The sequence below is a fragment of the Oncorhynchus keta genome, chromosome 15 (assembly GCF_023373465.1).
Source record: "Oncorhynchus keta strain PuntledgeMale-10-30-2019 chromosome 15, Oket_V2, whole genome shotgun sequence".
In the NCBI taxonomy this organism is placed as follows: Eukaryota; Metazoa; Chordata; class Actinopteri; order Salmoniformes; family Salmonidae; genus Oncorhynchus; species Oncorhynchus keta.
In genome coordinates this window covers 41,576,529-41,599,279 of record NC_068435.1, presented here as the reverse complement: position 1 = coordinate 41,599,279, position 22,751 = coordinate 41,576,529, and the positions used below count along the sequence as shown (strand labels likewise).

General features: G+C 42.3%; 1 protein-coding gene across 1 annotated transcript in view; it reads left to right on the top strand.

Annotated features, from left to right (window-relative positions):
- The window catches only part of prkci (protein kinase C, iota), a 61,349-nt gene that overhangs the window by 14,709 nt on the left and 23,889 nt on the right, over positions 1–22,751 (top strand). Inside the window, exons 2-5 of the mRNA XM_035788669.2 lie at positions 5,289–5,410; positions 10,758–10,847; positions 11,712–11,762; positions 11,891–11,976. Coding sequence (XP_035644562.1) covers positions 5,289–5,410; positions 10,758–10,847; positions 11,712–11,762; positions 11,891–11,976 — 349 coding nt within the window. The remainder of the gene's footprint in view (positions 1–5,288; positions 5,411–10,757; positions 10,848–11,711; positions 11,763–11,890; positions 11,977–22,751) is intronic.

Sequence of the window (22,751 nt, the reverse complement as noted above, 5' to 3'; positions counted from 1 at the left end):
GTTGTTGACATCGGAGGGATCGAGTGTAGGTTTTTTCAGAAGGGGTGCAACTCTCGCTCTCTTGAAGACGGAAGGGACGTAGCCAGCGGTCAGGGATGAGTTGATGAGCGAGGTGAGGTAAGGGAGAAGGTCTCCGGAAATAGTCTGGAGAAGAGAGGAGGGGATAGGGTCGAGCGGGCAGGTTGTTGGGCGGCCGGCCGTCACAAGACGCGAGATTTCATCTGGAGAGAGAGGGGAGAAAGAGGTCAGAGCACCGGGTAGGGCAGTGTGAGCAGAACCAGCGGTGTCGTTTGACTTAGCAAACGAGGATCGGATGTCGTCGACCTTCTTTTCAAAATGGTTGACGAAGTCATCTGCAGAGAGGGAGGAGGGGGGGAGGATTCAGGAGGGAGGAGAAGGTGGCAAAGAGCTTCCTAGGGTTAGAGGCAGATGCTTGGAATTTAGAGTGGTAGAAAGTGGCTTTAGCAGCAGAGACAGAGGAGGAAAATGTAGAGAGGAGGGAGTGAAAGGATGCCAGGTCCGCAGGGAGGCGAGTTTTCCTCCATTTCCGCTCGGCTGCCCGGAGCCCTGTTCTGTGAGCTCGCAATGAGTCGTCGAGCCACGGAGCGGGAGGGGAGGACCGAGCCGGCCTGGAAGATAGGGGACATAGAGAGTCAAAGGATGCAGAAAGGGAGGAGAGGAGGGTTGAGGAGGCAGAATCAGGAGATAGGTTGGAGAAGGTTTGAGCAGAGGGAAGAGATGATAGGATGGAAGAGGAGAGAGTAGCGGGGGAGAGAGAGCGAAGGTTGGGACGGCGCGATACCATCCGAGTAGGGGCAGTGTGGGAAGTGTTGGATGAGAGCGAGAGGGAAAAGGATACAAGGTAGTGGTCGGAGACTTGGAGGGGAGTTGCAATGAGGTTAGTGGAAGAACAGCATCTAGTAAAGATGAGGTCGAGCGTATTGCCTGCCTTGTGAGTAGGGGGAAGGTGAGAGGGTGAGGTCAAAAGAGGAAAGGAGTGGAAAGAAGGAGGCAGAGAGGAATGAGTCAAAGGTAGACGTGGGGAGGTTAAAGTCGCCCAGAACTGTGAGAGGTGATCCGTCCTCAGGAAAGGAGCTTATCAAGACATCAAGCTCATTGATGAACTCTCCGAGGGGACCTGGAGGGCGATAAATGATAAGGATGTTAAGCTTGAAAGGGCTGGTAACTGTGACAGCATGAAATTCAAAGGAGGCGATAGACAGATGGGTAAGGGGAGAAAGAGAGAATGACCACTTGGGAGAGATGAGGATCCCGGTGCCACCACCCCGCTGACCAGAAGCTCTCGGGGTGTGCGAGAACACGTGGGCGGACGAAGAGAGAGCAGTAGGAGTAGCAGTGTTATCTGTGGTGATCCATGTTTCCGTCAGTGCCAAGAAGTCGAGGGACTGGAGGGAGGCATAGGCTGAGATGAACTCTGCCTTGTTGGCCGCAGATCGGCAGTTCCAGAGGCTACCGGAGACCTGGAACTCCACGTGGGTCGTGCGCGCTGGGACCACCAGATTAGGGTGGCCGCGGCCACGCGGTGTGGAGCGTTTGTATGGTCTGTGCAGAGAGGAGATAACAGGGATAGACAGACACATAGTTGACAGGCTACAGAAGAGGCTACGCTAATGCAAGGAGATTGGAATGACAAGTGGACTACACGTCTCGAATGTTCAGAAAGTTAAGCTTACGTAGCAAGAATCTTATTGACTAAAATGATTAAAATGATACAGTACTGCTGAAGTAGGCTAGCTGACAGTGGCTGCGTTGTTGACTTTGTAGACTAGTTGGCAGTGGCTGCGTTGTTGACACTACACTAATCAAGTCGTTCTGTTGAGTGTAATAGTTTCTACAGTGCTGCTATTCGGGGCTAGCTGGCTAGCTAGCAGTGTTGATTACGTTACGTTGCGTTAAAAGAACGACAATAGCTGGCTAGCTAACCTAGAAAATCGCTCTAGACTACACAATTATCTTTGATACACAGACGGCTATGTAGCTAGCTATGTAGCTAGCTACGATCAAACAAATCAAACCGTTGTGCTGTAATGAAATGAAATGAAAATGTGATACTACCTGTGGAGCGAAGCGGAATGCGACCGGGTTGTTGAGTGCGGAAGTTCTATTCAGTAGACGTTGGCTAGCTGTTGGCTAGCTAGCAGTGTCTCCTATGTTAAGGACGACAAATAGCTGGCTAGCTAACCTCGGTAAATTAAGATAATCACTCTAAGACTACACGCTCTAAACTACACAATTATCTTGGATACGAAGACAGCAAAGACAACTATGTAGCTAGCTAACACTACACTAATCAAGTCGTTCAGTTGAGTGTAATAGTTTCTACAGTGCTGCTATTCGGTAGACGGTGGACGTTTGCTAGCTGGCTAGCTGCTGGGCAGATAGCAGTGTAGACTATGTTAGGACGACGAAATACGAAGTTGCAATAGAAGTGCTGACTGTTTCACTTTGTTGTCCTGTTTCTTTTCCTTTTTCTTCTGTCCTTCTTTTGTCCTTATTTTGTCTTCCTTTCTTCTGTTAACTAGATATTTTTTGTTGTTATTCTTTGTAAGCTAGCTAGCTTCTTCCAGGAGAGTCCCTAGCAACTGCTTAGCAACAAGTAAACAATTCTGCTAGCAATTCAGCTAGCTAAGATAACTGTACAATTTTATGAAAAATAGTTAATTTTTCAAAAGCCTGTCTTTTTTGGTTTGTTCCTTGTTTTGTCTTCTATTGAGTCTTGCAGTTTTCTCTTGATTTTTTCGATGTACTTCACTCTAAAAACCATTTAAATCTCAATATATACAGGAGCTCATCTTTCAGCAGCTGCTCAATTTAGAACTCCGGAACACTTTTGCAATCCCTAAATGCTATTAGTTCAGTATAAAACACAATTCTACCATATCAACCTCACTCAAACATTGTGGTGGTGTTATGGGATATCCAGGGTACATTCAAGTTCTTGTAACTTCTCCAAAGTGTCCGAATGTTGTAATTGCACTGTTTTGCACACTGGATGTGCCCAAGTTATTGTTCACTATAAAAACGAAATTTCTACAACACCACAACCTCTCTGAAACATTGTGGTGGTGTTGGGGGACATACAGGGCATATCCAAGTGTTTTCTTCATATTTTTATGCGCATAGATATCGTCACTCGGTGGACATTCGATGTTGCCATTGCCATACGTCATCAGATACCATTGGCGATAGGCTAGATTTGTTCCTACCAACCTATGGATTTATTTCATAGCCCCATGTAGCTTTAGCTCAAACACAGACCAAATGGAAGCTTACCTTGTAAAATGTTTTCTGTTTGGTGAAAATGTTGTGTAAAATAAACATTTTGGCTCTGGGGCTGGTGATCAATAATTGTCACAGGCAGACAAATAAGATATCCTCATGATCTGTGGAGTGCCGGCTTTTGGTGTGAATCAACGTATTCTTTGTTAATTTTGTTTATGCTTCACAACACTAACCGGAATGTAGGAAGCAGACATCTTGAAATGAGGTCATCGGCTCGGCCTACCCGTATACATTTGTTTGCCCATATATGGTAGTAAGTCACACCAAATATTTGAAGGCACAGATCAATAGCCAAGACACTCAGTTTTCTGCAGACACCCTGCTTTTGCATATAGGGGCTACCGTTCTTATACCAGACTGAATTGAATACAATTGGGTCTCCAAATATGGGGACTTTACATTTAAGAGGTTTTAAGATTGTGGTAATTAATATTAACAGAAAATTCAGGTCGAGGATGCAACAATGAATTCTCATGTGCACTTTGAAGATTTTTGAATAACTGTCTGCATTTACTTTTCCTCAGCCATCAAGATTAGTAACAAACAGCATAATCGCTAGCCTACGTCAATCTACCTATTCTATTGGTCAGCTTGTTGAGAAAGTGCCTATTCCAAACAGAATCTGAGAGTTGTGGGATGATAGATCCCAAATCCATACAACCAGTAGGCTACATAAAAAGGATCCATAACGTACAGTGGGGCAAAAAAGTATTTAGTCAGCCACCAATTGTGCAAGTTCTCCTACTTAAAAAGATGAGAGGCCTGTAATTTTCATCAGAGGTACACTTCAACTATGACAGCCAAAATGAGAAAAGAAATCCAGAAAATCACATTGTAGGATTTTTAATGAATTTATTTGCAAATTACGGTGGCAATGACAGAGGTCAAACGTTTTCTGTAAGTCTTCACAAGGTTTTCACACACTGTTGCTGGTATTTTGGCCCATTCCTCCATGCAGATCTCCTCTAGAGCAGTGATGTTTTGGGGCTGTTGCTGGGCAACACAGACTTTCAACTCCCTCCAAAGATTTTCTATGGGGTTGAGATCTGGAGACTGGCTAGGCCACTCCAGGACCTTGAAATGCTTCTTACGAAGCCACTCCTTCGTTGCCCGGGCAGTGTGTTTGGGATCATTGTCATGCTGAAAGACCCAGCCACGTTTCATCTTCAATGCCCTTGCTGATGGAAGGAGGTTTTCGCTCAAAATCTCACGATACATGGCCCCATTCATTCTTTCCTTTACACGGATCAGTCGTCCTGGTCCCTTTGCAGAAAAACGGCCCCAAAGCATGATGTTTCCACCTCCATGCTTCACAGTAGGTATGGTGTTCTTTGGATGCAACTCAGCATTCTTTGTCCTCCAAACACGACGAGTTGAGTTTTTACCAAAAAGTTATATTTTGGTTTCATCTGACCATATGACATTCTCCCAATCTTCTTGTGGATCATCCAAATGTTCTCTAGCAAACTTCAGACGGGCCTGGACATGTACTGGCTTAAGCAGCTTGTTTGTAGGTGACCAAATACTTATTTTCCACCATAATTTGCAAATAAATTCATAAAAAATCCTACAATGTGATTTTCTGGATATTCTTTTCTCATTTTGTCTGTCATAGTTGAAGTGTACCTATGATGAAAATTACAGGCCTCAACTTTTTAAGTGGGAGAACTTGCACAATTGCCCTTTTTGCCTTGTGTCTTAGATCGTTCACAGCCTTGTGGAAGTTACCTGTGGTGTTGATGTTTAGGCGGAGGTAGGTATAATTATTTGTGTTCTCTAGGAGAACGGTGTCTAGATAGCATTTGTATTTGTTGTCCTGGCAACTGGACCTTTGTTGGAACACCTTTATTTTTGTCTTACTGAAATTCACTGTCAGGGTCCAAGTCTGACAGAATAAAAATGATGTAAATAAGTCTATGTACGTGTACTTAATGTATTGTCCCTGACTGTCCCCCCCCCCCCTCTCTCCTTTGGTCTTCTCCCAGGGACATTATGATCACACACTTTGAGCCATCCATCTCCTACGAGGGTCTGTACGGGGAGGTCAAAGACATGTGCTCCATGGACAACGACCAGCTCTTCACCATGAAGTGGATCGACGAAGAAGGTTTTATTTTTTTTCTTATCCTCCATCCATCTAGCCATCTCTCACCCATCTATCCATCTAAGTAAATTTCCTGCGATTATATGCATTTTGCCATGGCTAAATCTTATTTTGTTCAAACATAACAAATACTGCTAAATTCATTGTTTTTGTTATTTTCAATTCTCCCTGACGGTCTAGCTTTTATTTGGGTGATTATTAGTTCTCAAAGATTTAATTATAAAAAAGTTATACCACAGCATTGTTGAATTCTTGTTTCTGATTTTCTAGAAGGCAATCTAGAATGGACGTTAAAACCAGATAACGGGACAGTTGGAAAAGATATTGGAACACATGACGTAATATGTGCCTACACATGCAGACCGTACTTGCTATACAGTTACAGAAAGCTAAACCAACAACTACACAAACTGAAATTGAATGCATTGTGGATGCAATGTAAACACAGGTCCAAAGAGGAAGAAACATACAATATAAAAATATTTAGCGCAACAAATCTCCTTCGCATTGTTGATCAGGCTGTTGATTGTGGCCTGTGGAATGTTATCCCACTCCTCTTCAACGGCTGTGCGACGTTGCTGGATATTAGCGGGAACTGGAGCATCCAGAGCATCCCAAACAGTGGACACTTGTCAGTGGAGGAAGGGGAGGACCATCCTTCTGTGAATTTCATAAAAACAATTTTAAAAAGTGAAACATTAAAGTTATCCTTTTTAGATTAAACTATACTAAATATATTCACACAGGTCTACAGTACCGTCTGTAGCACTATGTTCTGTAACATCATGGTGTAGCTGGGGGACAGCTTCCTTCTTTCCTCTGGGGACATTGACTTCAATGCAAAACCTAGGAGACTCATTGTTCTCACCCCTTCCAACTTCCGGAGGAGGACCTGTGTGAATTTACTAACGCACCCTTAAACAGAACAAACCGGGGATAAACTGAATTTGTCCAATAGAAACTCGTTTGCAACTGTTGGATTACACCTTAGATCAGCTGGAGGCGTGAATGTGTCACTGCCTGTTACCTTGATTACTCCATTTTCTCTCTACCTGTGCACCTACTATACCTACAGTTGAAGTCGGGAGTTTACATACACCTTAGCCAAATACATTTAAACTCAGTTTTTCACAATTCCTGACAATTCCTGGTCAGTTACTTTTATTTTAAAAATGTGAAATGTCAGAATAATAGTAGTGATTTATTTCAGTTTTTATTTCTTTCATCGCATTCCCAGTGGGTCAGACGTTTACAAACACTCAATTAGTATTTGGTAGCATTGCCTTTAAATTCTTTAACTTGGGTTAAACGTTTTTGGTAGCCTTCCACAAGCTTTCCACAATAAGTTGGGTGAATTTTGCCCCATTCCTCCTGACAGAGATGGTGTAACGGAGTCAGGTTTGTAGGCCTCCTTGCTCGCACACGCTGTTTTAGTTCTGCCCACACATTTTCTAGATCAGGGCTTTGTGGTGGCCTCTCCAATACCCTGACTTTGTTGTCCTTAAGCCATTTTGCCACAACTTTGGAAGTATGCTTAGGGTCAGTGTCCATTTTGAAGACCCTATTTGCGAACAAGCTTTTACTCCCTGACTGATGTCTTGAGATATTGCTTCAAATTATCCACATAATTTTCCTCCTCATGATGCCATCTATTTTGTGAAGTGCACCAGTCCCTCATGCAGCTAAGCACCCCCACAACATGATGCTGCCACCCCTGTGCTTCACGGTTGGGATGATGTTCTTCGGTTTGCAAGCCTCCCCCTTTTTCCTCCAAAAATAACAATGGTCATTATGGCCAAACAATTCTATTTTTGTTTCATCAGACCAGAGGACATTTCTCTAAAAAGTACGATCTTTGTCCCCATGTGCAGTTGCAAACCGTAGTCTGGCTTTTTTATGGCGGTTTTGGAGCAGTGGCTTCTTCCTTGCTCAGCGGCCTTTCAGGTTATGTCAATATAGGACTTGTTTTACTGTGGATATAGATACTTTTGTACCGGTTTCCTCAAGCATCTTCACAAGGTCCTTTGCGGTTGTTCTGGGATTGATTTGCACTTTTCGCACCATAGTAAGTTCATCTCTAGGAGACCGAACGCATCTCCTTCCTGAGCGCTATGACAGCTGCGTGGTCCCATGGTGTTTTTACTTGCATGCTATTGTTTGTACAGATGAACGTGGTACCTTCAGGCATTTGGAAATTGGATGAATCAGACTTGTGGAGGTCTACAAAAATAAATTCAGAGTTCTTGGATGATTTCTTTTGATTTTCCCATGATGTCAAGCAAAGAAGCACTGCGTTTGAAAGTAGTCTTTGAAATACATCCACAGGTACACCTCCAATTGACTCAAATGATGCCAATTAGCCTATCAGAAGCTTCTGAAGCCATGATACTTTCTGTAATTTTCCAAGCTGTTTAAAGGCACAGTCAACTTAGTGTATGTAAACTTCTGACCCACTGGAATTGTGATACAGTGAAATAATCTGTCTGTAAACAATTGTTGGAAGAATTACTTGTGTCCTATACAAAGTAGATGTCCTAACCGACTTGCCAAAACTATAGTTTGTTAACAAGAAATGTGTGGAGTGGTTGAAAAACAAGTTTTAATGACTTCAACCTGTGTATGTAAACTTCCGACTTCAACTGTACATACAGTATCAGTCAGATGTTTGGACACCTACTTTTCAAGGGTTTGTGTTTATTTTTTAAAACTATTTTCTGCTTTGTACATCAGACCAAAGGACAGATTTCCACTGGTCTAATGTCCATTGCTCATTTTTCTTGGCCCAATCATGTCTCTTCTTATTGGTGTCCTTTAGTAGTGGTTTCTTTGCAGCAATTCGACCATGAAGGACGAATTTCATGCAGTTTCCTCTGAACAGTTGCTGTTGAGATGTGTCTGTCACTTGCTCTGTCTAGCATTTATTTGGGCTGCAATTTGAGGCTGGTAACTCTAATGAACTTGTGCTCTGCAGCAGAGGTAACTCAGGGGCTTGCATTCGTGTTGCGGTCATGAGAGCCAGCTTCATCATAGCCCTTGATGGGTTTTGCGATTGCACTTGAAGAAATGTTCAAAGGTCTTAACATTTTCCATATTGACTGACCGTGTCTTAGTTGTAATCGACTTTAATTTCACTTAGCTTTTTTTGAGCTGTTCTTACCATAATATCGATTTGGTCTTTTAGCAAATAGGGCTATCTTCTGTATACCCCCCTACCTTGTCACAACACAACTGATTGGCTCAATCGCAGTAAGAAGAAAATGTATTCCACAAATCTACTTTTAACAAGGTACACCTGTTAATTGAAATGCATTCCAGCTACCTCATGAAGCTGGTTTAGAGAATACCAAGACTGACAAGCTGTCATCAAGGCAAAGGGTGGCTACTTAAAGAATCTAAAATATGAAATATATTTTGATTTAATGCTTTTTTTGTTTACTACATGATTCTATGTGTTATTTTATAGTTTTGATGTATTCACTATCAATCTACAATATAGAAAATTGTACAAGCAAAAACCCTGGAATGAGTAGGTGTCAACTTTTAACTGGTACACTGTATACTGTATGTACATTATTTAAAAAAATGGAACTAGGCCAGTCAAGATAAAATTCTTATTTACAATGATGGGCCAATTGTGTGCTGCCCTATGATTCTCCCAATCACGGCCGGTTGTGATACAGCCATGATTGGAATCGAACCAGGATCTGTAGTGATGCCTCTAGCACTAAGATGAAGTGCCTTAGACCGCTGCGCCACTCGGGAGCCCAAAATTCAGACCCCTTGACCTTTTCCACATTTTGTAACGTTACACCCTTATTCTAAATTGGATTAAATAATGACAAAGTGAAAACATGTTTAGAAATGTTTGCTTATTAACATAAGCGTTCCGAACCTGTGCTATGGGACTCGAAATTGAGCTCACGTGCATCCTGTTTCCATTGATCATCCTTGATGTTTCTACAGCTTGATTGAAGTCCACCTGTGGTAAATTCAATTGATTGGATATGATTTGGAAAGGTACACACCTGTCTGTCAACTGTGGGGCCTTTATATAGACATGTCAGAGCAAACACCAAGCCATGCGGTCGAGGGTATTGTCCATAGAGCTCCGAGACAGGATTGTGTCGAGGCACAGATCTGGGAAAGGGTACCAAAACATTTCTTTCAGCATTGAAGGCCCCCATGAACAGTGGCCTCCATTATTCTTAAATGTAAGAAGTTTGGAACCACCAAGACTCTTCCTATAGCTGGCTGCCTGGCCAAACTGAGTAATCAGGGGAGTAGGGCCTTGGTCAGGGAGGTGACCAAGAACCTGATGGTCATTTTGAGTTCTTCTGTGGAGATTGGAGAACCTTGCTGAAGGACAACCATCTCTGCAGCACTCCACCAATCAAGGCCTTTATGGTAGAGTGGCCAGATAGTAGTAAAATGCATATGACAGCCAACTTGAAGTTTTCCAAAAGGCACCTAAAGGCTCAAACCATGAGAAACGAGATTCTCTGATCTTAAAAAAAACAAGATTTAACTTCTTGACCTGAATGCCAAGCGTTACGTCTGAAGGAAACCTGGCACCATCCCTGCGGTGACGCATGGTGGTGGCAGCATCATGCTGTGTGGATGTTTTACAGCATCAGGGACTGGGAGATTGGTCAGGATTGAAGGAAAGATGAACGGAGCAAAGTACAGAGTGATCCTTGATGAAAACCTGCTTCAGAGCGCTCAGGACTTCAGACTGGGGCGAACAGACATCTTCCAACAGGACAACAACCCTAAGCACACAACCAAGACAACGCAGGAGTGGCTTCGGGACAATTGTCTGAATGTCCCTGAGGGGCCCAGCCAGAGACCGGACTTGAACCTGATCAAACATCTCTGGAGAGACTTGAAAGTAGATAGTCATGCATAGCTACTGTATCTAGCTAGCTGGCCCTGCCTCGGTATCGGGCTGGTCGTAAACACTTGTGTGTGTCACAGCACAGTTGATGACGTCAGGTTCTTGGACTCAGTGACAGGTCAGGCTGCCCTAACTAATTAATGTATCACCACTCACCAGCCTGCCATACTTCAATAGCCTCGTCACAGTCTCTGAAAAACACACTAACTGTTCATAATGAACTCAGCCAAGACTGAGCCGCTGCCTTAACAGAAGTCACACACACACACCCACATACACTCCCTCATAGGCACCTTCTCTAAACTGGGAACAGCTAAATGTATCAGCTAAGAGATCTTGAGGAACGTGGTGGTGCTGAAGGATTACTGAACTCCACTATATGGAGAATTGTGTGTCAAATGTGAGATGCAGTTGCTGTACTGACCGGTTGTGTTGCTGTGTCCACGGTCTTCCCAGGTGACCCGTGTACAGTATCGTCTCAGCTGGAGATGGAGGAAGCCCTGAGGCTCTATGAACTCAATAAAGACTCTGAACTCATCATCCATGGTAACATGACCTTCAGTTCTATTCAATAAACATTTATTTATACCCAAGGGGAAATCATTCCTTGACTGACAGTGCAGTGACAATGCAGACAACATAATACATACATTGGCTTTGCATTCAATTCAATAAGTTAAGTTTATCCTCAGTGCAGATACACACATTAACCAACAGACAACTTGAGAACATTCACCTTCCATTACATTCAATTCAATGTATTAATTGAATAAATAAGAATGTTGGCTGCTGGGCTGACATTGCAGACAAGGATACAAGCAGACAACATAATGTATACATAACAAACATGAATATTTCTGTCTGCTACACTGATCCTATCCATCTGCTAGCGAGGCAAACATCAGGTAGCCTCTCAATAACCAGCAACTAGTCATGGGTTTACTGAGTAGCCTGTTCATGAGCGTGATTTGGTTGTCCTTAATCAACACCGGATAGAGAGGAGGGTGACCGGTTAAGAGCAAGGTGAAGGTCACAGTAGAGGAAGTGAGGGAGATGAGTTGGGGGATAGGGGGAAGGTCTGCTAGTTAATGATGGAGCATCCACCATTTACATTTACATTTAAGTCATTTAGCAGACGCTCTTATCCAGAGCGACTTACAAATTGGTGCATTCACCTTATGACATCCAGTAGAATAGTCACTTTACAATAGTGCATCTAAATCTTAAAGGGGGGGTGGGGGGGGGGTGAGAAGGATTACTTATCCTATCCTAGGTATTCCTTAAAGAGGTGGGGTTTCAGGTGTCTCCGGAAGGTGGTGATTGACTCCACTCACCTCTGGCACACGTACTTGTGTGATGTAGGGTCTGCAATGTTGTAGGCCTAAAGCTGTTATTTCCCTCTCCTCTCAGTGTTTCCTTGTGTCCCAGAGAAGCCTGGCATGCCCTGTCCAGGAGAGGACAGTAAGTCTACAACTACTTGTCCTTTTTTCTCTTATATCCATATCACTGTTTTCTGAAGATGGGGAGTTTCTCTCTGACACACACACACACATACTTTATCCTGTAACCCTTGTTTCTTGCTCCTCCAGAGTCTATATATCGTCGTGGGGCGAGACGCTGGAGGAAGCTCTACTATGCCAGTGGCCATGCCTTCCAGGCGAAACGCTTCAACAGGGTGAGCTACCTTTCTATCCATCTCTTTCTCTATGTTCCACTCTTTGTTCCTCTTTGTCTCGATCTCCCCCTCTCTCTCTCTATATATATATATATATATATATATATATATGTATATGTGTATATGTATATGTGTGTATATGTATATGTATGTTGCATCATACCGCTACTCCACAGCTTGCAGAATGGTTTGCCATTGAGTGCATAACGTCATAGTATTTTACTGTCAGCCATTGTTGCCATTTATGCTAGTTTGACCACCAGAGGGCATCTTTGAGATGCTAAGTTATTGAAATGACATGGAGCTGTAGGCCTAAGAGTCCTGTTTCCTGTAGCTGTTTTAGCTTAAATTAACTTACTTATTGGCATCAAGGCCTACATCATTGATTGATATACTGTATAATCATTCATTCCTTTGTGTGATCATTACACAGGATGCAAGTCATCCATGTCTTTAAATACAGCCAAGCATTTTAGTTATAAAACAAAATAACAAAGGGAGCCTTGAATAATTAAACAATGAGTAAACCGCAACATGTCGACTAAAGGGTTTTAATTCATGAATGCATTTGACCTCGTGGCTGCAAGGAGCCACGGTAAGTTGCCAACTAGCATTAAACTTATCTTATCAAAAACAATCAATCCTCACATAATCACTAGTTAACTACACATGGTTGATATTACTAGCTTGTTCTGCGTTGCATATAATCAATGCGATGCCTGTTAATTCGAATCAAAGCCCTACTTCAACTTCGCCAAACGGGTGATGATTTAACAAAAGCACATTCTCGAAAAAAGCAGAATCGTTGCAATAATGTACCTAAACCATAGGTTATGAGAGTTCAATTCCTTCGACCTCATGGCTTGGTTTTTGCTCTGACATGCACCGTCAACTGTGGGACCTCATATAGACAGGTGTGTGCCTTCCCAAATCATCACGAATCAATTGAATATACCCCAGGGTCTGATAACTTAGGTAAAGAAGGTATTTCAGTTTTTTAAAATTTGATAAATTTTCAGAAATTTCTAAACCTATATTCTATTTGTCATTATGGGGTATTGTGTGTAGATTGAGAAATAATTTAATCAAAAACATTTTTTATTATTATTTGATTTGCAAAAAATTAAACCTTTTGTTTAACTAGGCAAGTCAGTTGAATTTCTTATGTACAATGACGGCCTAGCCCTGCCAAACCCAGATGACGCTGGGCCAATTGTGCGCCGCCCTATGGGACTCCCAATCACAGCCGGATGTTATTATTCAGGCGTAACGTAACAAATTGTGGAAAAAGTTAAGGGGTCTGAATATTTTCCCGAATGCATGAGATTGATTGGTTATATTTTTTTGTTAATTATTATTGTATTTGTTGTGCTGTTTATACTGTCAGAAATGTAGCTTCATTAAATTGATCAATATTATGTTTCTATTCCAAGAATAAATGCATTTTACAGTAGCCTATGTAGGCCTCGGGGCTTCCGTTATGAAAATATGGTGCTGTACAATGTGATCGGTCGGGAGTAGGCCAAGGTTACTAAGTGACTGCGAGTGAAGAGCAAAATAATCGGAACATTTCCACACCCTAATTGTAGGCTAACCAATACCCAAACAGAGATTCAGTGGCAAGAAACATCTGATTTATGAAGACCAGTCTCCATGCTTGCTTCAAATCCTATTATAACAATTGGTTGACTTTGGGTGTTTCAGTAAGCAACAATTTTATGGCTGCAGTTGCATGAGCCCACTTTATTCCAATATTTCTGTCATTCAGTGAAATGTATTCCCATAGTAATTTGTTATGGATCCATCCAGATGTGGTTAGAAAACAGTGCATGTGGTGGGCTATGCAGAGAGATTGGTGAAGTGACATGTCTTGCAAAGGTCTGTTAGTCCCTAAACTCAGCAAGAGTCTATTGTCCTGCTGATAGCCCATCAATGGTGGATGGATTCTTTTGTACTCCAATTTATTGGAAAGGCTGCTTAACCATTCACACCTGGCCCACAGCTTTGTTGCGTCTTCTTTCACTCCATTCGCCGCTTGGCAATGGCCACATTTTTCTTTCTATCTATTCGGTAACATTTTACAAGTAAATGTAATAAACAAAACCTATATTGAAAAGCTCAGGTCTTGAAGATATGTGAAACTTTCTTTTATTTTGTTTTGTTTTAGTGACAGGCTTCATGGCTAAGCCATCAACTTTTTAAATGTTGGAAACAGTTTGGACACGCCTACTCATTCCAAGGTTTTATTTTTACTGTTTCCTACATTGTAGAATAATTGTGAAGACATCAAAACTATGAAATAACACAGAGGGAGTGACACACCAAAAAACTTTTAAAAAAATCAAAAACATTTTTTATATTTGAGTTTCTTCAAATAGCCACCTTTGCCTTGACGACAGCTTTGCACACTCTTAGCATTCTCTCAACCAGCTTCATGAGGTAGTCACCTGGAATGCATTTCAAATCACTGGTTTGCCTTGTTAAAAATGAATTTCTGGAATTTCTTTCTTCAATATGTTTGGGCCAATCAGTTGTGTTGTGACAAGGTAGGTTGGTATACAAAAGAGAGCCCTATTTGGTAAAAGACAAAGTCCATATTATGACAAGAACAGCTCAAGTAAGCAAAGAGAAACAACAGTCTATCATTACTTTTTTTATTTTATTTTACCTTTATTTAACCAGGCAAGTCAGTTAAGAACAAATTCTTATTTTCAATGACTGCCTAGGAACAGTGGGTTAACTGCCTGTTCAGGGGCAGAATGACAGATTTGTACCTTGTCAGCTCGGGGGTTTGAACTCGCAACCTTCCGGTTACATACTAGTCACACTACCCTGCCGACATGGTCAGTACATCCGGAAAATGTCAAGAACTTTGAATGTTTCTTCAACTACAGTCGCAAAAACCATCAAGCGCTATGATGAAACTGGCTCTGAGGACCGCCACAGGAAAGGAAGACCTAGAATTAAAAATTTTTTTTTTTTTTTATTTAACCAGGTTAAACACATTGAGGTTGTTAACCTATTTTGCGAGGGTGACTTGGTAAGAAGGCAAAACAGGGAAAATAGCAGTGTGTCCATAAAACATTACAGAAAAATACAGAATACACACAAAAGACAGTGTCACAAGTTAGATACAATTGAATATTAGAAACAACTGCAGTTTTCACAAACAGTGTGGTCTTAAAAACAGGCAAAGACACTAACTCCCCTAACTTTAAAATCTTCTGAAGCACGTGCCAGGGTGAAGGGACGTTATGGGAAAAATATTGTTTCCCCATCTCAGTTCTAGCCTTAGGAACAGACGAGGACAGCAGCGACGGTACGAAGACTGTATTGAGTGACTGATCTGGTCAGTAAAGAACAGAAATACAAAGGGAGTTGTCCCATCAATGCTTTGTACACAAGTGTACTAGTGCTTTAGCCTCCTGGTGGAGAGAGAAGTCCATTGCACCATGGCATGCAAATCACAGTGATGGGTCAGTGATCTAGCGTTTGTAATAAATCTTAAAGCAACATGATACACTGTGTCCTGAGTTTAAGGTACTTGCTGAGGCCTGCATATAGACAATATCACTATAATCCAGCACTGATTTATATATATATATATTTTTTAAATGCTTTGAAATCTTTTTTTAATCGTTTAAAATTCAACTTCTCATCTAACCAAATCCTAAGATACTTATAGGAGGTGACCCTATCAATTTGCTGGCCTGTTATAGTTAAAATCTTCAATTGACTCATCTGTTAACTTTCAGGGAAGAGAACCATAAACTTTGTTTTCCTTTTTCATTAAGCACAAAGTTTCAATTGGAAAAGCTGCCTTTGAATAACATCAAAGGCTAACTGTAAGTCCTGAAAAGGCTCAATATTAGACATGCTAGAATTAATGTGTCACCAGCATACAAATGGAGGGTTGCAGAGTCAACATTCTTCCCTATATCATTTATATAGAGTTTAAAAAGGATCAGACCTAAAATTGAGCCCTGGGGGAACTCCTTTTGTAAGCCTTAACTCAGATGTCATACCCTTCTGTGCTACACACTATGTTCTGTAAGAAAGGTAGTTTTGGAACCAATCCTATGCATCAACACTTAAACCAACCTTTTTTAGTCTATACAACAGCAGGGCATGGGTCAACAGTGTCGAAGGCCTTTGATACGTCAATAAAAAGGGAGAAACCGTGATTTCTCTTGTCCTGCGCATCTAGAATGTCACCCACGACCTTACTTTCAGCAGTAATTGTACTATGCTTTGCTCTAAAGCCTGACTGGAATTGAGATATAACTGAGTTATTATAAAGAACGTCTTTCAACTGAGTTCACCAGGTTTTCCAAAACTTTTGCCAGTGCAGACAGTTTAGATAAGGGACGATAATTATGCAACAGGGACAGATCTCCACCTTTTATGTATAGGCTACTTTCCAGACTTTTGGAATGGTATTATTCGCCAATGAAAGATTTTAACACATGAGTGAGAGGGGCAGCAATGATCTCTGCATCAATTTTTGTTTAAATAAGGGTTTAATTCATCCGGGCCAGCTGCTTTCTTAATAGCAATAGATTTGAGTTCCTTTACAACTTCTGAAAGCTCAATCTCGGTCAAATGAAATAAATGACCCGTAGGCCGGCATGTGGCAGTTTCATTCACAGCCTCATTTGAGAAGTTTGGAAGGAGTTCATCAAATAAATGCCCGGCTTGAGTAAAATGCTCAATGAACATGTCAAGCAGTTTATTCTTGTCAGTGATATCCATTGAATTTGAGGTCAATTTCAGTGGAAGACCAAAGGAGTTTGAGTTTGCGTTCATGGATTTAGTGGTTTTCCATCATTTCTTCGGGTTACTGAGGTTTGCCTTGGTAGATTCGTAATAGAAGCTAAATTTGCATTTCCGTATTAACAATGCCCACTTATTTCTCAGTGCCCTGAATAACTGCTGTTCAGTCTGGGAATTACCCTTTCTGGCGTTGGCCCACTGTGTATTTAGTTTATTGATCCAATCAGATCATTTCCCTGTAAAGCAGGGATTGTCTCTACCTCTTCCCCGGTACTCGAGAGGGGCGTGTTTATCACAGATAGTAGAAAACACAATGAGAATGCCTCTTCGATATATGGAATAAGTACAATCCTATCCCAGTTGCATGCAGAAAGTTAATGCAGGAATGCCTGCTCACAGAACTGCGTAAAATCTTGTTTGACTCAGAACCGAGAGGGCACTTTGGGGATTTTGGTGTCTCTAATGCAAGCAACTGCACAATGATCACTTAAACCATTAGCGAAAATCCCAACGGCCGTGTATATATGCAGATTGTTTGTTAGAATAACGTCAATAAGTGTTGACTTGGAGGGATTGAGTCTTGTAAACGCATTTATCATTTGAGTGAAATGTCATGTATTGCACAGTCCTTTCATGACCTCCGAGGTATATAGGTTCATGCATTTTTCGTGAGGGCAAATCTGGTCTGTGATATTGCGTTAGAAATGTACAACTTTAGAGTACTTAAGCCTCATACATGGGACTCAACTCTGACAGCATCTATCGGTAGTCTAAACTGTGGCACAAATTGGGGGATTTTTTTTACACCTAGCTGAGCTATAAGACTATCCTATTGTATATTAATGGAGGTGTGAATGTTTGTCAGTCTCTCTCCTATCGACTAAAGTCCTGCATTAGGCATAAAAAATCAGGTGGTCCCAGAGTTGAGCGAGAACTTTGGTAAATACAATGGCTCAATTACATTGGATATGTGGACTGACAATGTTCGGCAAAAAATAGGCTACTTAAGGCCAGCTATTGTGAAAGATGTGGATCTTGTTGATGTCCTCTATCGCCTCGAGGCTTACTGTCCACATGGTAATTGTGAGGTTCCAAAGGATAAGGAGTCACCTTCAGATGGATGTGTAGTTTCAGAGAGAAACCAGCTGTGAGTCTAGGACCAGACACGGTGGATAAAGAGTCACCTTCAGATGGATGTGTAGTTTCAGAGAGAAACCAGCTGTGAGTCTAGGACCAGACACGGTGGATAAAGATTCACCTTCAGATGGATGTGTAGTTTCAGAGAGAAACCAGCTGTGAGTCTAGGACCAGACACGGTGGATAAAGATTCACCTTCAGATGGATGTGTAGTTTCAGAGAGAAACCAGCTGTGAGTCTAGGACCAGACACGGTGGATAAAGAGTCACCTTCAGATGGATGTGTAGTTTCGGAGAGAAACCAGCTGTGAGCCTGGGACCAGACATGGTGGATACAGATTCACCTTCAGATGGATGTGTAGTTTCAGAGAGAAACCAGCTGTGAGTCTAGGACCAGACACAGTGGATAAGGAGTCACCTTCAGATGGATGTGTAGTTTCAGAGAGAAACCAGCTGTGAGTCTAGGACCAGACACGGTGGATAAAGAGTCACCTTCAGATGGATGTGTAGTTTCAGAGAGAAATCAGCTGTGAGTCTAGGACCAGACATGGTGGATAAAGAGTCACCTTCAGATGGATGTGTAGTTTCAGAGAGAAATCAGCTGTGAGTCTAGGACCAGACATGGTGGATAAAGATTCACCTTCAGATGGATGTGTAGTTTCAGAGAGAAACCAGCTGTGAGTCTAGGACCAGACACAGTGGATAAAGAGTCACCTTCAGATGGATGTGTAGTTTCAGAGAGAAACCAGCTGTGAGTCTAGGACCAGACACAGTGGATAAAGATTCACCTTCAGATGGATGTGTAGTTTCAGAGAGAAACCAGCTGTGAGTCTAGGACCAGACACAGTGGATAAAGACTCCCCTTCAGATGGATGTGTGGTTTCAGAGAGAAACCAGCTGTGAGTCTAGGACCAGACACAGTGGATAAAGAGTCACCTTCAGATGGATGTGTAGTTTCAGAGAGAAACCAGCTGTGAGTCTAGGACCAGACACAGTGGATAAAGATTCACCTTCAGATGGATGTGTAGTTTCAGAGAGAAACCAGCTGTGAGCCTGGGACCAGACACGGTGGATAAAGATTCACCTTCAGATGGATGTGTGGTTTCAGAGAGAAACCAGCTGTGAGTCTTCAGGGACCAGAGAGAAGCAGCTGGGGATAAAGAGTCACCTTCAGATGGATGTGTGGTTTCAGAGAGAAACCAGCTGTGAGTCTAGGACCAGACACAGTGGATAAAGATTCACCTTCAGATGGATGTGTGGTTTCAGAGAGAAAGACCAGCACCTTCAGATGGATGTCTAGGACCAGACACAGTGGATAAAGAGTCACCTTCAGATGGATGTGTGGTTTCAGAGAGAAACCAGCTGTGAGTCTAGGACCAGACACGGTGGATAAAGATTCACCTTCTGATGGATGTGTGGTTTCAGAGAGAAACCAGCTGTGAGTCTAGGACCAGACACGGTGGATAAAGAGTCACCTTCAGATGGATGTGTAGTTTCAGAGAGAAACCAGCTGTGAGTCTAGGACCAGACACGGTGGATAAAGATTCACCTTCTGATGGATGTGTGGTTTCAGAGAGAAACCAGCTGTGAGTCTAGGACCAGACACGGTGGATAAAGAGTCACCTTCAGATGGATGTGTAGTTTCAGAGAGAAACCAGCTGTGAGTCTAGGACCAGACACGGTGGATAAAGATTCACCTTCTGATGGATGTGTAGTTTCAGAGAGAAACCAGCTGTGAGTCTAGGACCAGACACGGTGGATAAAGAGTCACCTTCGGATGGATGTGTAGTTTCAGAGAGAAATCAGCTGTGAGTCTAGGACCAGACATGGTGGATAAAGATTCACCTTCAGATGGATGTGTGGTTTCAGAGAGAAACCAGCTGTGAGTCTAGGACCAGACATGGTGGATAAAGATTCACCTTCAGATGGATGTGTGGTTTCAGAGAGAAGCCAGCTGTGAGTCTAGGACCAGACACGGTGGATAAAGAGTCACCTTCGGATGGATGTGTAGTTTCAGAGAGAAATCAGCTGTGAGTCTAGGACCAGACATGGTGGATAAAGATTCACCTTCAGATGGATGTGTGGTTTCAGAGAGAAACCAGCTGTGAGTCTAGGACCAGACATGGTGGATAAAGATTCACCTTCAGATGGATGTGTGGTTTCAGAGAGAAACCAGCCAGCTGTGAGTCTAGGGACCAGACACGGTGGATAAAGATTCACCTTCAGATGGATGTGTGTTTCAGAGAGAAGCCAGCTGTGAGTCTAGGACCAGACATGGTGGATAAAGATTCACCTTCAGATGGATGTGTGGTTTCAGAGAGAAACCAGCTGTGAGCCTGGGACCAGGCAGGGGGGATAAAGATTCACCTTCAGATGGATGTGTAGTTTCAGAGAGAAGCCAGCTGTGAGCCTGTGACCAGACACGGTGGATAAAGACTCCCCTTCAGATGGATGTGTGGTTTCAGAGAGAAGCCAGCTGTGAGCCTGTGACCAGACACGGTGGATAAAGACTCCCCTTCAGATGGATGTGTGGTTTCAGAGAGAAGCCAGCTGTGAGCCTGTGACCAGACACGGTGGATAAAGACTCCCCTTCAGATGGATGTGTGGTTTCAGAGAGAAGCCAGCTGTGAGCCTGTGACCAGGCACGGTGGATGGCATCCTTTTCCCGCACAGCAATTTGAAGAAATCCAGTGATAAATGGACTGTTTTTGAAGTTATTGTTTTAGTATATTTATTTATTGTATAATACTTAAGGCTTTTCAAAGGGATTTGAGTTGTTAGTTGTGCCGCATTTCATTGTGATTTAAAATCTATTCTTGATTCATAGCGTGGTTTCTTTTTTAGCCAAATGAATTAATGCAGGAAAAGAGCAATAATAGCCTACTGTCTGGAGTCATAAAAACAATTGGGCAAAATAAATTATTTTGTTGGGTAACGGATTGACTCTCGGAACTCATTAAGAGGCTGTTTCTATCATCAATATAATCATTCATTCAGAAGTTTAAACCCATAGGTTTTAGGCCTGCAGTACATTTAAAATAGATTTACCAGGTACATTTTTCATTAGGTTATAATAATCCATGCCTTCTGGGAATGTTATGATGTCCAAAAGTTATGGGTGCAGTTAAAATTATTACAATGGAAATGAACTTTTAATCTGTCTGCATATTTTAAGACATGGTATATCAGGGTGCAGTGAGATACCCTATGGGGTATTTAATCATCTTGAAAAAATGTATTCTTAAACTTAAAATCAGCCAATGTCAGCCTTTTAAATGCTTTATTATCCATATGTTGAAAGTGTGTGTGGGCGACGTAGAGAAACAAAATGGTGCGGTTTGAGGCCATGTGGTGGAGAGTGATGAAGGGTGCTGGAGATGGTGTGAGCAGGTGGGTCTGGGCAGGTGTGATGTAAAGAAACTTCCTCTCACTGTCAACTGCTTTTATTTTCAGCAAACTTAACATGTGTAAATATTTGTATGAATATAAATTTCAACAACTGAGACATAAACTGAACAAGTTCCACAGACATGTGACTAATAGAAATTGATTAATGTGTCACTGAACGAAGGGGGGGGGGGTCAAAAGTAACAGCCAGTATCTGGTGTGGATATCAGCTGCATTAACTACTGCAGTGCATCTCCTCATGGACTGCACCAGATTTGCCAGTTCTTGCTGTGAGATGTTACCCCACTCTTCCACCAAGGCACCTGCAAGTTCCCGGACATTTCTGTGGGGAATGGCCCTAGCCCTCACCCGCCGATCCAACAGGTCCCAGAGGTGCTCAATGGGATTGAGAGCTGGGCTCTTCGCTGGCCATGGCAGGACACTGACATTCCTGTCTTGCAGGAAATCACGCACAGAACGAGCAGTATGGCTGGTGGCATTGCCATGCTGGAGGGTCATGTCAGGATGAGCCTGCAGGAAGGTTACCACATGAGGGAGGAGTTTGTCTTCCCTCTAACGCACAGTGTTGAGATTGCCTGCAATGACAACAAGCTCAGTCCGATGAGGTCCACCCCAGACCATGACGGACCCTCCACCTCCAAATTGATCCCGCTCCAGAGTACAGGCCTCGGTGTAATGCTCATTCCTTCGACGATAAACGCAAATCCGACCATCAGCCCTGGTGAGACAAAACTAGAGGTCGGCCGATTAATCGGAACGGCCGATTTCAAGTTTTCATAACAATCGGTAATTTCGGACGCTGATTTTGCAAAAAAAAAAAAAAAAATCTTTATTTTTACGCCTTTTATTTAATCTTTATTTAACATTTACATTACATTACATTTAAGTCATTTAGCAGACGCTCTTATCCAGAGCGACTTACAAATTGGTGCATTCACCTTATGACATCCAGTGGAACAGCCACTTTACAATAGTGCATCTAAATCTTTTAGGGGGGTGAGAAGGAGGTGAGAAGGATTACTTATCCTAACTAGGCAAGTCAGTTAAGAACACATTCTTATTTTCAATGACGGCCTAGGAACGGTGGGTTAACCTGTCCCCCCCGCAACAGCCAGTGAAAGTGCAGGGCACCAAGTTCAAAACAACAAAAATCTCATAAGTACATTTCCTCAAGCACACAAGTATTTTACACCATTTTAAAGATACAATTCTCGTTAATCCAGCCCCACAGTGTCTGATTTAAAGGATTTACAGCGAAAGCACCACAAACAATTATGTTAGGTCACCACCAAGCCACAGAAAAACACAGCCATTTTTCCAGCCAAAGAGAGGAGTCACAAAAAGCAGAAATAGAGAAAATGAATCACTAACCTTTGATGATCATCAGCTGACACTCATAGTACTTCATGTTACACAATACATGTATGTTTTGTTTGATAAAGTTCATATTTATATAAA